Genomic DNA, 14,671 nt, shown 5'->3' with positions numbered 1-14,671 from the left:
GAACGTTTTTTTTTTCACATTATTTTGACTTTTTTTGGTGACTCATTTGCTGCACCGCAGAGCAAGAAGCAATGGCAGCATCACCACTCTACTCTTGTAAAAGTTGCAAAATGTTGTCAACTGATTTTAATAGACAATGTGGACTACCTCCAAGAACAGCACATTCAAGAAGACAAAAGTCCAAAATGGGTTTGGGATTCCCTAAAAACACAGGGTTTCACTCAGATGGTTTTGCAGGATGCAGCAGTGAACGCTTCGTCTCAGCCTGGCTCTGAGTGCACATTTATACTTTATATGATAAGCTGGGTGCGCCTTTGTAAGAATGCAGAACATAAATCCTGAAATATTGCAATTTGATGAAAATGAGAAGTTGGCAAAGTATGGGCTAGCTTTTTTTTGTTTTGTTTTGTTTTTGTTTTTTTCAAAAGCTTGGAAAATTAGGCACACACTACAAGTTTGAAGGCATACAGAATATACCATTCATGTGTCCTATAATTTGTATATCTGGTCTCACATTTATATACATGGAAACTAATGGTCTGCCTTATAATTCCATAAGGACGTCTAATGTTTATACTATATTGATATTGGAATTAAGACTGGTCATCTGAGTAGATATATTGACAGTTTTTTTTTTCTTAAAAGATTACCTTTTTGGCTTTTTTGGCCTTTATTAAACAGGCCAGCTTTAGCATGAAAAGGGGAGAGAAGAAGGAATGAAATGCAGCAAAGGTTCAAAGATGGAATCGAACCCGCCACTGCTGCAACACGGACATGGCTTTTGTTTATGGGGTGCCCACTTTCCCGGGTGAGCTTGTGGGTGCCCCGTCTGAATAGATTTTCGTTGGGACACAGTTTAGTCTATCTAAATGTCAAAATACTAAAGCACTGTTTAGTTGTTATTTTTTCCCAGTATGAGGATATGATGGTACCTTTATCAGTAGTCAGATAGTCATTTGAAAAAATGCAGAGAAGTCTAGTTGCGGTTGCAGCAGCTCTCAGTACAAGGACCAAAAAACAACCTAAATAGACCATCACAGAGATTATCACAAAGAATTTTAAAGAATCAATCTATGTGTTTCAAGTTATAGTTAGGTGTGAGGGTCTTAAATTCAGTCCCAGGGTTAGGTAAAGATTAGGTTTGTGAGCTGATGAGGATGCGTTTCAGGCACGATATACTCTGCGTGACACAGGATGTAAGGCACTGCGGAAAAACCCTGCATTTTTAGGGAGTCCCCATGCGAAGCACAAGAGTTGTGTGGTTTGTTTATTAATGTTTGTGCTTCAAAGAAAGTGAATGAATTTGTCCACCTCCCCTCTACAGTAGATGGCACCTGCTGAATACCTCTGGTTTTATTGTACTTTTTAGATTTTATAATTTTCAGGTGACCCCTCCGCTTATGTCCACAAAATACAATTTTAATGTTATGTTCAGATATCAAGGATGTGCCTTGGGTATGTCTCGCTGTATGTGTAAGGTGTTTTAGTGCTATTGTTTTGTTTACAATTCACTTGTTTACATTTTAGGATGAAGCGTTAAATGAATTTGTCCATATTCTCTTGTACATAATGTTGATTTTTATATGTGTACCTGTATATACTTATAATAAAATAGCTTGGCAGAAGCAGTTTTGTAATGTATGACTAAACAAACTTTAAAATTGATTCAAACTAAATTTTATTAGGCAGTAAAAACAGTTAGTAGGGGTGTTTCATTCCTATATTCCTAGTCCATAATGCTTATGTTATAAATTCATGTAGGCTTTCAGACAGAAATTCACATAATCTGACGATGGTTGTTCCATTAGAATAATAGAGTATAAGATTTTCGTCACATTTGACATGATCCTGCCCTGCTCTGGTGAGAGAGCTCTGCACTTTCAAAGCAGCTGTTTTGTTACATGTTTTCCTCTGAAATGAAGGCAAAGACAACCACATTTTGCAGGAAAACTCAAACCACTGTCCAGGTCGGACATCAGGAATGCTGCAAATGTGTTTCCGCTTGAAGGTGTGATTCTCAGGAGGTCTTTGGCTTCGTGAAGTATGCAGAGTCTGCATCCTGCAAAAGAAAGAACTAGCTGTTAGAAATGTTTGACTATTGTTTAGCTTTTAGCATTTTAATGCCTCTACACCAGCGGTAGCTGTGGCCGGAAAACACTTTGTTTTCGGGTAGCCAATCCATCTCTACCTTCATATATACATCCATTCCATTCTTGTGAAAGAACATCTCGAGGGAATTTCTTCAAATTTGGCACGAATGTCCACTTGGACTTAAAGATGAACTGATTAAATTGGTGGTCATAGGTCAAGGTCACTGTGACCTTGTCTGTCTCATTCTCATGAACGCGATATCTCAAGGATGCCCTGAAGGAATTTTTTTTTTTCAAATTTAGCACAAACGTCCACTTGGACTCAAGGATGAACTAATTAGCTTTTTTCAGTCAAAATTAAAAGGTCAGGGTCACCATGACCTTACATATGTCTCATTCTTGTGAAAGCAATACCTCAAAAACACCTTGAGGGATTTTTTTTTTCAAATTTGGCACAAACATTCACGTGGACTCAACAAAAAAGTGATTAGACTTTGGTGATCAGAGCTCAAAGGTCACTATGACCTTATGTCTGTCATTTTGCAAATTTAACATCTCAAGAGGATCTTAAGGGAACCTCCTAAAATTTGGCACAAACATTAACTTAGACTCAAGAATGAACTGATTCAAATTCGGTGGTCGAAGGTCACTTGACCTCACAAAACATGTTTTGGCCATAACTCAGAAATTCATACTCAAATTATGCCAAAATTTCACAAAAATGTCTGACAGGATAAAACAACTTAGTGTTGATGTTTTATATCCAAGAGGTCAAAGGTTAACTTCACTGCCACATAATTTGCAAAAAAACTTTTATGGCTCAATGTCCTAATTTAGGAACAGAAGGTCATTTGGTCACGCACAGAGTTGCTGAAACGTATCTTGAAACTGTGTTGTTTGTATGGTTCTTTTTGCGCTGACGAATGGAGGATGTGTGTGTAGCGTTCATGTTTTCACAGACATGGATGTAAGCTGAAACTGCAACTTAGTAGGTTTGCAGAGGCATACAATCGCACGGTGGTAGTTGTTGTTATTCATGAAAACTATCTTTCCATGTACTGCATTCTGGTGATATTTGTAAACCTGGCGTAACTGTCCTAACCTTCACTGTTTAGGAATATTGTGCAGATTTTTTGGGGGGGTTTTGTCTCAAAAGGATACATCACAGACCTCACTGAAGTATAAGCATGTGACGCTCCGATGTCTGGCCAGTTGGAACATGACCTTTCTTCACGGCCCTCAGCTGTCACTGTCCAGCAGGAGCCAACAGGCACACTGGTCAGTCAGTCAGCACCGCGGGTAAGTAGTCATGCTCACTGTCATAGCCTGGCCACCGTCTTCTTCTTGTTAGAGCCAAGCAAGGTCAGTAACAGCTGAGGCCCCCCAGCTGTTAGACACAGTTTTGCATAGCGTCTGCCACGTTCTGCTTTATTCAAGTATTTTAAGTCCTTTGACACAGTGAGAATCCCCCGGTCACAGGTCCAACGGAGCAAGGCCAAACCATAAGGCCGAACATAAAAACAAACTGGTGTCACCACATGTGAGGCTTCGTGGTAGATTCTGACTACAGTGAGCCTTTTCATCTGAATTTGTACATCACAAATATGGGAAATAATTTAAAAAGTAAACTAATTTAGCACTCATTTTGGCCAAATTAAATGTCTAACTGGGACTATGTGAGTTTGTGGTTGATTGGTATTAAGTAAAAAATCAGCATAGCTCCACCCAACTTTAAAAGAATAGTTTGACATTTTGGGAAATTTGCTGATTTGCTTTCTTGAAAGAGTCAGATGAGAAGATTGTAATCACTCATATCTCTATGATAAATGTGGCTAAGCTTAGCACAAAGACTGGAGATGGGGAAACAGGTAGCCTGGCTCTGATTTAAAGTAAAATCCTCATCCATCAAAAAAAATGTTAAAAGTGTTAAAACAAGAATTATTGTTTGTGGGTGGGTTATGTGTTAGTCCATTTATTTTTGGCCAGCACGAGTAACTTCGAGGAGTGTCCACTGGTTGTCCACCAAATGCTCAGTGCCAAGAAATAAGTCAAAATTAGGAATTAATAAGAAAGAACTATTCTTTCTTTTCTAGAGATCATTTTCAGGCCTTTTCCGAGGACATTTTCAGTTCTGATCTATTACGCTAATATGTTTCTTTCTATGAAAATCTGATTTAAAAGACATGCAGCCTATGGCTGTAACTTCTCTGCCAAATTACCCCTAAGGTGCTGAGAAATGATGAGAAATTGATCGTATGATAATAATAATAATAATAATAACAATAATAATAAATAAAAAACTACCAAATTTACCTCCCAAGACTGATAAATATTTACATACATAAGATAATGTAATTTACATTTTTAAGAGTTTCGGCCACTTGAGTCGTAACATTATCCAACCTTTGTCTGGTAACGTGATGTGACTTAGGGGAGCCTTTTCCCAACGTAACTATGAGCAGCCTTTTCAATATATACCCGTCCATAAACTTGGAAAGCTATATCTACACATTTATATGTCAGAAATGATAGTGGTACCTGTCTTCTGATCTAACTCTCAGTAACAAAGGAAAGACGTCTAATTCCTAAAATGCTGAACAACTTCTTTAAGTTCATTATCTTCACAGTAACTAGAAACATCTTTGTGAGTGTGCAGGGTCTAAAAAACTAAGGGACCAGTCAACTGAAATATAAGTATGACTTTATATAGAACAATAATCATCTCTTATTGGCTTCCTGTAACACATCTTCAGTTCGGATTTTAGCAGCAGAATTCAGGACTAAGTAAAACGACATGAATCTCAACCACCTGTGTTTGTTCTCGTTAGTGACAGAGCGTGAAGGATCATTTAATTAATTCATATCAGGTGGTCCTCTGCTGGAAAATGACAGTCACCTTGCCTGTCTACACAGAGTCATGACTGTTGCTCCTGAAGCTTTTGGCTCCCTGATTATAAATCCAGCCAATGTTTTGGGTGAATTTGCACCACACTGACTTTGTACAAAGACAATTATATACCTACCAGACCAGCTTTGAAATTCTGCACCCTTTTTCTGCCCAGCATGTTTGTGATGAACCAGGCGAATGTGGGCGTGTACTGCCAGGCGTAGTAAAACAGGAGGAACGGCTGCTGGGCGATCCACATTTCCTTGATGCCGTTGGCGATTCCCACCAGCATCAAACGCACACAGCGGCTTGTTGGCATCTTGTGCTCCTGGTTACCAGCTGCAGCCAGGGGCTCAGGTAATTAAAAGAAAACATTTAACGAGAACATAATACTGGCATAGCTACTGTCATATCATAAACAGGTAAATACAGGACTGTTATGTTCAGAATCAACAGCTCTCTAACAAATACCTTGTTCAGTTCCTCTGTGAAGGCATTGTGGACAATCTGTGATTGTACAGGGCCTGGACACACTGTGCTGATCAGGATGTTTGGAAAGTCAGTGAGCTCCGTCCGAAGGGAATTAAAGAAACCCTGTAGACAGCACAGTAACAATCAGCAAAGGTCTTTATTTCACATATAAAACTAATAAAAAAGTTTAAGGAAAGCTTAAGTGCTTTCAGGCTGGGCCCTGTTTTTCACGTTTTTATGTCTAAGTGACAAATGGAGGCAACAATTTTTGAATTTGGTCCAGTGTTTAGGGTGTGCGCTGCAGACATGACAGGCTGCGATGTAACCACTCAGGGCTAAAAGTGCTTGTTTTTGTCACCGACAGGCTCAGATTGTTAAAAGTGTTGTTGTTGAAAGTGTCCGACAACATTATGGAAAGGACACTACAGAAATGTTTGTCTTTATCTTTCACTCATCTGCAGGACTTTTGTGGTGCCCAAAGTCAAAACTAAAATAGAAAAAGAAAAGCTTTTAGGTTCTCTGTGCCCGCTGCGTGGAGCAATTCGCAAAATGATCTTAAACTTCAAGACATGGTGATCCTGATTGATCTTAAAACTATGGTGAAATCTGTTTTCAGGTTATCTGATCATTTCAGTGTTATCAAATTTATGTTGCTGTATGTTTTAGGATGATTGTCAAAACTTGCTGTTATTTTTGGCCAGGTCTCCCTTGTAAAGAGGTCTTGTCAAAGGTTTGTCAAACTAAGTCTTCCTCAAGCTGAAGTCTCGTTCTGAAGTCTCACGAGAGGTGACTTGTTGCAGGAAAACAACAGTAGAATCGTTGGGAGAGCTGGAGAGCGGTGTGTTGTGCTGGAGTACAGAAAGTGTATCTTAGTGTTACCTAAAAGATTTTCAATGTCATGGTAAAACTCGTTAGACTCAGTTACACACACACTGACAAATAGAGGTGTAAGAAAATATCGATGTACTTCAGTATTGCTATATTATGTTTCATGATACTGTATTGATTTTCCAACACTTTCAGGTTTTTACAGTTTCTTATTTTCTTAATTTGTTCACATGAATAATCCTGAAAGCACTTTTATTTTTATCTTTACTGATATAGGCAAATGTTAATTCCTTAATTCTCGCTCAGAATGCACAGAAAGTAGTGCTATGATGTTGGATGTTGATTTAGATCCCACTGATTGCATAAAAAAATATACATACAGTGGTTTGTTTTTATACAATGAAAGGTTTTGAAAAAATAGATTTGAAAAACACTAAAATTTCCCTTCATGGAGCGGTCCAGATAAACCAGATCTGCTCCTCTATGAGAGAAAAATGTTCCCCAAAAAAATCAAGTCAACAACTTGTTGGCAAACACTTTCTGGATTGAAATTAGAAAAAAAAACCCCACAATGTTATTTGACTGTTGTAGCTCTGGTCCAAACAGCTGCTCTCTGTATCACCTGAAGAGCATGTTTGCTGGCTGAGTATCCTGTTGCCAGGGGCGCCCCAGCGAGGCCGACCACGCTGCTGACAGTCACAATGCTCCCAGTTCCTCGCTGCGTCATGTGGGGCAGCACCTGCTTGGTGATGGAGACCGTACCCAGGAAGTTGAGCTCCATCAGGGCCTGATACACATCAACACTGGTCTCTAAGCACAGAGAGCGCTGGCTGCGGCCGCCATTGTTAATTAAGACATCAATCTGAAGAGGACAAGTGGACAGAAAAATTCATTTGATCTGCACTGACAGAATACTTCGGCTCGGTCGTAGGTCATCTGTACGTGGTATAATGGAAAGGGAACAAAAGTGAAATGTTTATGGACTAAATGCCGTGTCCTTCAAGCAAGCAGAGAGGGTGTCTATTATGTAACTGAAAACCAGTCCATCAAATACTGTGAATGAGTTGCTGTTTTTTTTTTACAACAGAAGGTCACACACACACAAATAAAGGAGCATAATAGCAATACCATCAGCTGAAAACAACAACAAAGTCATCTTCATTCCCACCAAATTAGGCTGCTGATCAAATAGAAATGTTCTTTTTGCAGTGACACTAACGATAAAAACACATTGTATTATAAAATAGCAACTGTAGCAGCCTTACATGTCCAAAGTACTGAATTGCAGCTTTTGTTTTTCCCTCGTGTGACGTCCTCTCCAACAGATCAAGTGGAAGAACACGAACATCTTCATCCTGGAGGTCGGAGCAATCTTGAGGAATAAATGACGGACAGAGTTCAGCTGGTCAAAACTGAGTAAAGCTACATGAAAATCAAAGAAACTCAGGTGCAGTACTGAAACTCTTATTCACTGTTAGTTGTGTGATTACTGCATTACTATTCTGCGTCTGAATCGACAGTTAAGTTTTAGTATTAATGAATTTTAACTGGACTTTCTTTTAACCAGGCCATACAAAAATAATAATTCAAAAGTAATAACATTTTTAAACTTCCGACCTAAACAGCGTCGTTTCACCCTGTTTAGCTCATCTTCACGTCGAGCAGACAGGATGAGACGTGAGCCACACTGTGCTAACTGGAAGGCCAGCTCCTCTCCAATACCGCTGGAGGCTCCAGTGACCCACACCACCAGCCCCTTCAGCTTTTTCTCTGGTAACAAAAAACAAAAACACGAAAATTTCTTATGCAGCATATGCTGAGTCTGAGTCTGCTCAACATCACATGAGCAAAATGTTTTTTTCAATTTTTATTTTTTAAAATGAGACCACTACTGGTTTTCGTTCCCCGAAGAAACCTTCAAAACAAATTCAGAAAAATGAATAATAACTCTGTGGAAGGTTGACAGTGGTGGAAGAACTAATCTAATCATTTATATTAGTAGAAGTAGCAATACCACACTGTAGAAATAAGCTGTTACAATCATACATTCAAAATATCACTCAAGCAACAGTTGAAAAGTATTTGTGTCAGGTTATACTTAAAGGCCAAAAGTAAAAGCACTCATTATGCAGAATGGCTGATTTCAGAAAATATATATTTTTATTTATATCATTTGATTATGACTTCAGCTGGTGAAGGTGGGGCTCGTTTTAATGAACCATATATACTGCTGGGTCGCCTTATCTATAAAAAAATAATATATCAGAATTTCTTAGTTGATTTATATTTGTATTATTAATCTTAATTTTGTTTAAAGTAAGTCGTTACTATTATAATAAATAATATATTGCAATATACAAATTGATGGAATTGACATCTACATTTCACAGAAATCATATTTTATAATTTCAGGCAACAAATTGATTGTTTGAATTGATTTTTCTTTGATATGTGGTGGAGTAGAGGTTAAAAAAAAGTAGCATACAATCGAAATACTTATGCAAAGTAGCACAAAATTGTACTTCAGAACTTTACTTGAGTAACTGTACTTATATTATTCGTTACATTCCATCACTGTCAGTAACTTTTCTTGGGTACAGCTTTAAATAGTTTTGCTTGTGTATTTACTTTTTTGCAACATGCTTCTCTACATTTCGGAGGAAAATATTTTACCTTTACTCCCTTACATTTATTTTACAGCTATGGTAAATATATACTATGATGATTTTATTTTAATGTAGTGTTTTCATTTTATGGTAATTTATAAATTAACCTTTTGAAACTTGGATCAGCATCACTTGTGCCAAATTTCTTGTACATTCAGAAGCCTTTTACTAGTATTTAAACCTTTGAATCCTAAAAAAAATTGGTTTGATTTATTGAAATACATGGAGAAGAGGGAAATGAGCATCTTGGAAAGAAATGTCCTGCAAATTGCAAGAAATTAGTAGATTTAGGAAAATATTATTGTTAAAAAGCTAGGAGAACTATATGTCTAATCAATACAATTATATTTTTAAAATTATTCTATAAAATATTTAGAACTTTAAAATATTTTTAGGTAATTTCCTTGTTTTTTCCCCATTTCCAATCTGTATTTTATTTATTAATTTGTTTATTTCTTTCTTTTCTTTTCTTTTCTTTTTTTTTTTGCTATTTGTAAAGGTAATTTTCTTTCTTTTTTTTCTTTATTTTATTATTTTTTTTACTAATTTTCTTCCAGATGTGTCGGTCATACCATCTTGAGTGAGTTGCTCATTGCCTCCTTCCCATGTTTTTGACGAAAATCAGACCAATTTGTCGAGGTTTCAAGGGGTTAAAATCCTCTACATTTCAGAGAGAAATATTCTAACATCGATTTTAACAGCTACAATAATACTTTATAACCTGTACTATAACTCGGCATTATGGTCCTTGATATGAATCCCAGATATGACTGCACTAACTTTTAGGAGTTTAGGTAAAATTTAACCACATACAAAAGGTGGAGTTTGATCTTTTAGGAGCCCAGAGGAGCAACATTTGAGTTAACAGACATGGATCAAATATTAAGAGCTAATTATTGTTTAACGACTGTTTATTCACGGTTTATCAACGATACCGAGGGCTCACCGGGGGATATTGTCTGCAACCATCTACGGATACATTACCTTGTTAGTGAATATGAAACTCAATAAGAGACATGAAGACAGGTTAACTCACCTGGTCTGTGTCCTAACACACTTGCCCACAGCAAAGTGAAATCTGCGTCCCCGAAAATAAAACACAGGAGGTGAATAAATAAATAAAGTGGTATAAAACACCACAGTGCGGATACAATGCAACAGTCCATTTGTTGTATATGAATCGTGGATCTATTATAAATATATGAATACACTTATAGTTTAGGTTTAGACTCAAGCTCCCTCTGCAATAACAAAGCTGCAGTTAAAGGATATCGACGTCACTTCCGCGCTGATATTTTCAAAATTAAAGCTCTAACGATGAGGAGCACCAACCAAGGTGGGTATATATACCATCAAGTAGATTTTCGAGGAAATATAAAATATATAACCAGTGGTGGGTGAAGAAGGCCTATCTGAATGGAATGACATTTTAGTCAGTATTGAATAAATAAATAAATAAATAAATAAATAAATTAACAGATAAATAAATGAGTCTTTTTTTTCAAAATTCAGTTTTTCTTTTCTTTACACCTCTTTATTCATCCATCTGTCTCTTCCTCCATCCTCCCTTATATATCATTTTGTAGTAAGCAACAAACATGTATTGGGGACTATATTGGAGTAAAAGTATACATTTTATTTAGGAAATGTAGTGGAGCAAAAGTGACAGTTGGCTCAAGTACAGAAAGCACCAAAAAATACTTAAGTACTGTAACAAAGTATTATCACTTTGTTACATTACACCACTGTATATAACAACAGTTTAGTCTGTATTTCTTTAGTATTTTCAGTCATGGTCAGTTTAAGCTGCAATGAGGCCCTGGGGCATGCTCTTCAGTTATTACAGTTTGCTTCTGTGGTATTTTTTTCCTTTACTTAAGTAAAAGCACTAAAACTGTTCAAAGTAAAAGCTCTGCTTTGGGAATGTTATTTTGGTAAAAGTAATTAGGTATAATCAGGAAAATGTATTTAAAGTATAAAATGTAAAAACAACCATAGCAGAAAACTTTTTTATTGTTTTTTTTTTTTTAAATAGAAAATTATAGGAATGTTTATTGAAGTAGTTGCCTATTATTTTTTCCAATCAGCTAATTGGTTACTTTACAAATTGTTTCTCCTGTATGTGTATGAAATGTTAGGTAGTTTAATTTATAACAAACACGTTGTATTTTACAAAATATTTTTATGCAAAAAAGCTAATTTATAAAGTAACAAGTAACTAAATCTGTCAGATAAATACAGTAAAAAGAACAATATTTTCCTTTGGATTGTAGAGGAGTAGCCGTAGCTTCTTAGGTTCAGTATTTGAGTAAATGTGTATAGTTACATTGCACCACTGCATGGAATATGGCCTGCGTTTGCTCTGCAGTCATTTGATCAAAATCAAATAATTTAAGGATATGTATATTATGCATATTAAATGCAGTACTTGAGTAAATGTACTTAGCTACACCACTGGTTGAAATAGGTCTATTGCCCCAGGTTTGCTGTGTGGTCATTTGATTAAAATCAAATAATTAAGGAAAATGCATCATGTAAGCACAAATAAACTTCTTAAATTAAGCTCATTTAATGTAAACTGTGATACTGTTTTTGTGGTTTACATTTCCATGACCAGTTTTGTGTATTAGGTCTGTATAATGCAGGTATGAAAAGAATTCCATCAGTCAGCCCGTGAGTTAGTCAATCTATGTATCTATCTGCTTTTAATTTCATGAAGCAACAGTCTTCTTTGCCTTCAGATTGCAGAAACTGCCCTTTTTCGCAGTGGCAAATGTTAGATTTTTGCAATAATGAGCTTCAACCACAACTGTTCCTCTGAAGCTTGTCGCTTCTCTAAAAGCGATTGTTTCAAAACAATATCCTCTTTCAGAACACAGATGGAAAACCAAAATAAGCCAAGCTCACTCTCACTGCGTTCAAATGTGCAGCAGGGCGATACACAAATACACAAAGCATAATATGACCAAGGAAAATTGGAAAAAATTGTCCGTGGCCTCTAATGGTGCAATAATGCACAGGTCAAGAGATAAAGAACAGGAGAAGCTTAAAAAGGTGACCGTGACACAGGGGCCTGTTAAAAGAGGTACAGCTTCTCTTTTAGCACAATCCTGAATAATATTATTACGTAAAGCAGATATTTGGACATAAAACATTAAATCGATAAAGCACCGGCTGACTCATGTTCAGTTAGTTAGGTGTTTCTAAAGCATCAAAGATAAAGAGTCCTCTATTGTGTATTTTTTTTGTCAAAAGAGGCCATTCACCATTCAGCATTCTAATTTTCATTAACTATTGACCAAAAAGTTGGTTCATGCAGGTCTTATGCAGCAGAGATAGAATCATTTTCCAATTGTGAACACCAAAGAACAATTATCTGGTTATTACTGACAATGTAGATTCTCCCATTGAGAAAACTGAGGTTGTGTCCTCTGTATTTTCTTCCTGGAAATCCCTGGGTTTAGCAACTAAAGAGAGTTTAGATTCTAAAATTAAATTTAATTACAACAGTTAACTTACAGACTGTTTATATAGACTTTTATATACTTAAATTTGACCCCTTTAAGGCAGCAAAACTGAAGAACTTACCTTCAAGGTCTAGGGTAAAATTATTGTCATCAAAATGCAGTTGCAGTCCCTGTGTGCTAAATGCAAACAAACAAAAACACACTATATTTTTATTTTAAAGTGTGGAGGATGAGATGGTGAGGAAAGGTAAAGTTAAAATGAGATCTCATCTTTGTCCAGCCTATTTCTCCTAGACATAACTGAGTTCAGTATAACATCAACATGAGTTTTTGACCATTTCATAAATTCAACTCCTGAGGAATAGTATTCCTCTTGTCTCCGTCCAATTCTAATTTAAAAATGTTTTAATGCTCTCTCTCTTCTCTCGTTGCAGTAATCTTCATTTGTCTGAAATAATCAGCTCTTAGGATAACAGTAAGATCCAAAAGTCTCAACTCAGTGTATTATATCTGTTTTGGAGTTTAGAAACCTCTGAGAAGCCTATGAGCACAGCAAAAGGACTCCTGCTGATTTATTCTTTTGCTCCTTATTTCTCTTAACGGGGGGTTGTAAGAAAAAGATCAGATTTTAGTAATCACTAAATAAGAAGTTGATTTATTTTTCAGAGGCTAAGCCTTAAAAGCTTCAAAGTTTGACTGTGGAGTATTTACTGATGTAATTTATTTTGTAAAACAAAACATGAAGGTGTCTTCAGCTTGTGTTAACCACAGACCTTTTGTGCGCCTTTTGGGACATCACATTTTATTTATTTATTTGTTTTTGAGCCAGAAGTGACCATATTTGGATAGGGTGGAGCTGTGGTAGATATGACTCACAGACTGTTGTGACGCCTCACAAACAGCCTGTCACTCAATCGGCTCAGCCCCTAAGTATGCACAACTTAAATCCTTAATAACTTGTCAGCAGGTGATTTTGCATTGGATTTGGATCATTGCAGAAAATAAGCTCTGTGGTAAACAAACAATTATAGTACTTACACATTTTGTTCAGCTAGATAATCTTCACAAAGAACACTACTTTCAGATTTTTTGATTACTAAATGCACTTGCCAGGGGTAAAAAGCAAAAGTTAGGCAATAAATGAACTACACTACAGTTGCATTACATAACATCGCTGCCACAGCGAGGCTGCAAAGCAGTGAAGAAACAAGACCATGTCTTCCAATATTGGTGTCTTTTAAAACTTATTAAAACATGTAGGGATAGATCAACAGAGAACCTTCAACCTTGAGAGTGAACATTCATAGAATAAATTAGAGACTGATTCAATTTCTGCTCTACAGAAAAAAAACAAGTTGGAGAAATGGCTACTCTAAGATTAACAATAAGGGTAGTATCTATGCAATATCTGCTGATATCTAATATAAGATCTGTGACATGATGTAAATATCACATTTGGGAGCGTATATCCGAGCACACATGCCTCCTGTGTTGTAGCCTGAGCAGCTCGACTCTGTAGGGATGATGTCATGTTTTCGAGTACGCAACCTGCAACATCCGGGTGCTGCCTCTGATGTGTCAAGTAGAACTGGATACCGCATCTAAAGATGGCGCCCCATTCATTACAATAAAAGTTGCTCACATAGCGCATATAATAGATCCATGGCATAGAGGCGCACATGGCACGCGGAGAGCCATCTGACTTCCTGTTGATGTCCCAAACACAGTAGTGGTATTAAATGAATTAATCACACGACTCTTCCAGCCTTTACAGATGTTATTGAACTAAATGGAACAAATTCTAAAAATGTAAAGAGTCATGTTGCTGCGGCGCTAATAGAATTGTATGCATTTGACAGCCACTCATTTTCCAATGATTGTGGGTTTTTTAAAAGCCTTTTTTCCTTTCGTTTCTTAAAAAAAAAAATAACTTCGACAAGTGATCATTACAAAAATGCATAGCCTATATATATAAATAGAAGGACAAAACAAAAAAAGCATGAATAAATAAAAATACATTAAAAAGACAAAAGCTAAAAAGCAAACAAAAAATAAATAAATTCATATTGGATGATGCTAGGTTATGCTATAACATTATATCAAATACGCAAAATTCATTTAAAGTTTATTATTATTAGAAGGTTGGCAACATCAATCCAAAAACATTCTGGTGTAAATACATAGAAAAAATAAGTGACAAATGTTTTCTTTTTCCAGCTGACAAAAATCACATTAATAAATATTCAGTTTAAGAATTTCCAA

At 36.3% G+C, this 14,671-nt stretch overlaps 1 protein-coding gene across 1 annotated transcript; it reads right to left on the bottom strand.

Annotated features, from left to right (window-relative positions):
- Positions 1 to 66: 66 nt before the first annotated feature.
- Positions 67 to 10,212, bottom strand: dhrs7 (dehydrogenase/reductase (SDR family) member 7). Its single transcript, XM_042500587.1, has 7 exons — positions 9,979 to 10,212; positions 7,894 to 8,046; positions 7,542 to 7,648; positions 6,899 to 7,138; positions 5,449 to 5,571; positions 5,114 to 5,329; positions 67 to 2,059 (listed from the first exon to the last, which is right to left on the bottom strand). The coding sequence occupies exons 1-7, from the start codon at positions 10,106 to 10,108 to the stop codon at positions 2,018 to 2,020; spliced, it is 1,011 nt and encodes a 336-aa protein (XP_042356521.1). The 5' UTR covers positions 10,109 to 10,212; the 3' UTR covers positions 67 to 2,017.
- Between the last annotated feature and the right edge of the window lie 4,459 nt (positions 10,213 to 14,671).

This window comes from Plectropomus leopardus, chromosome 14 (genome assembly GCF_008729295.1).
Source record: "Plectropomus leopardus isolate mb chromosome 14, YSFRI_Pleo_2.0, whole genome shotgun sequence".
Classification (NCBI taxonomy): domain Eukaryota; kingdom Metazoa; phylum Chordata; class Actinopteri; order Perciformes; family Serranidae; genus Plectropomus; species Plectropomus leopardus.
The sequence above is the reverse complement of the archived record's forward strand: the minus strand, read 5'-3'. Positions and strand labels throughout refer to the sequence as shown.

Bases quoted from the DNA above. Each gene is read 5' to 3' on its own strand.
- dhrs7 (XM_042500587.1), bottom strand. From the start codon at position 10,108: ATGGACTGTTGCATTGTATCCGCACTGTGGTGTTTTATACCACTTTAT. The intron at 7,649-7,893 runs GTCGGAAGTTTA...TTATTCCTCAAG, and splicing joins GGTGAAACGACGCTGTTTAG to ATTGCTCCGACCTCCAGGAT. The intron at 2,060-5,113 runs GTAGGTATATAA...TTTCTTTTGCAG, and splicing joins AGAATTTCAAAGCTGGTCTG to GATGCAGACTCTGCATACTT.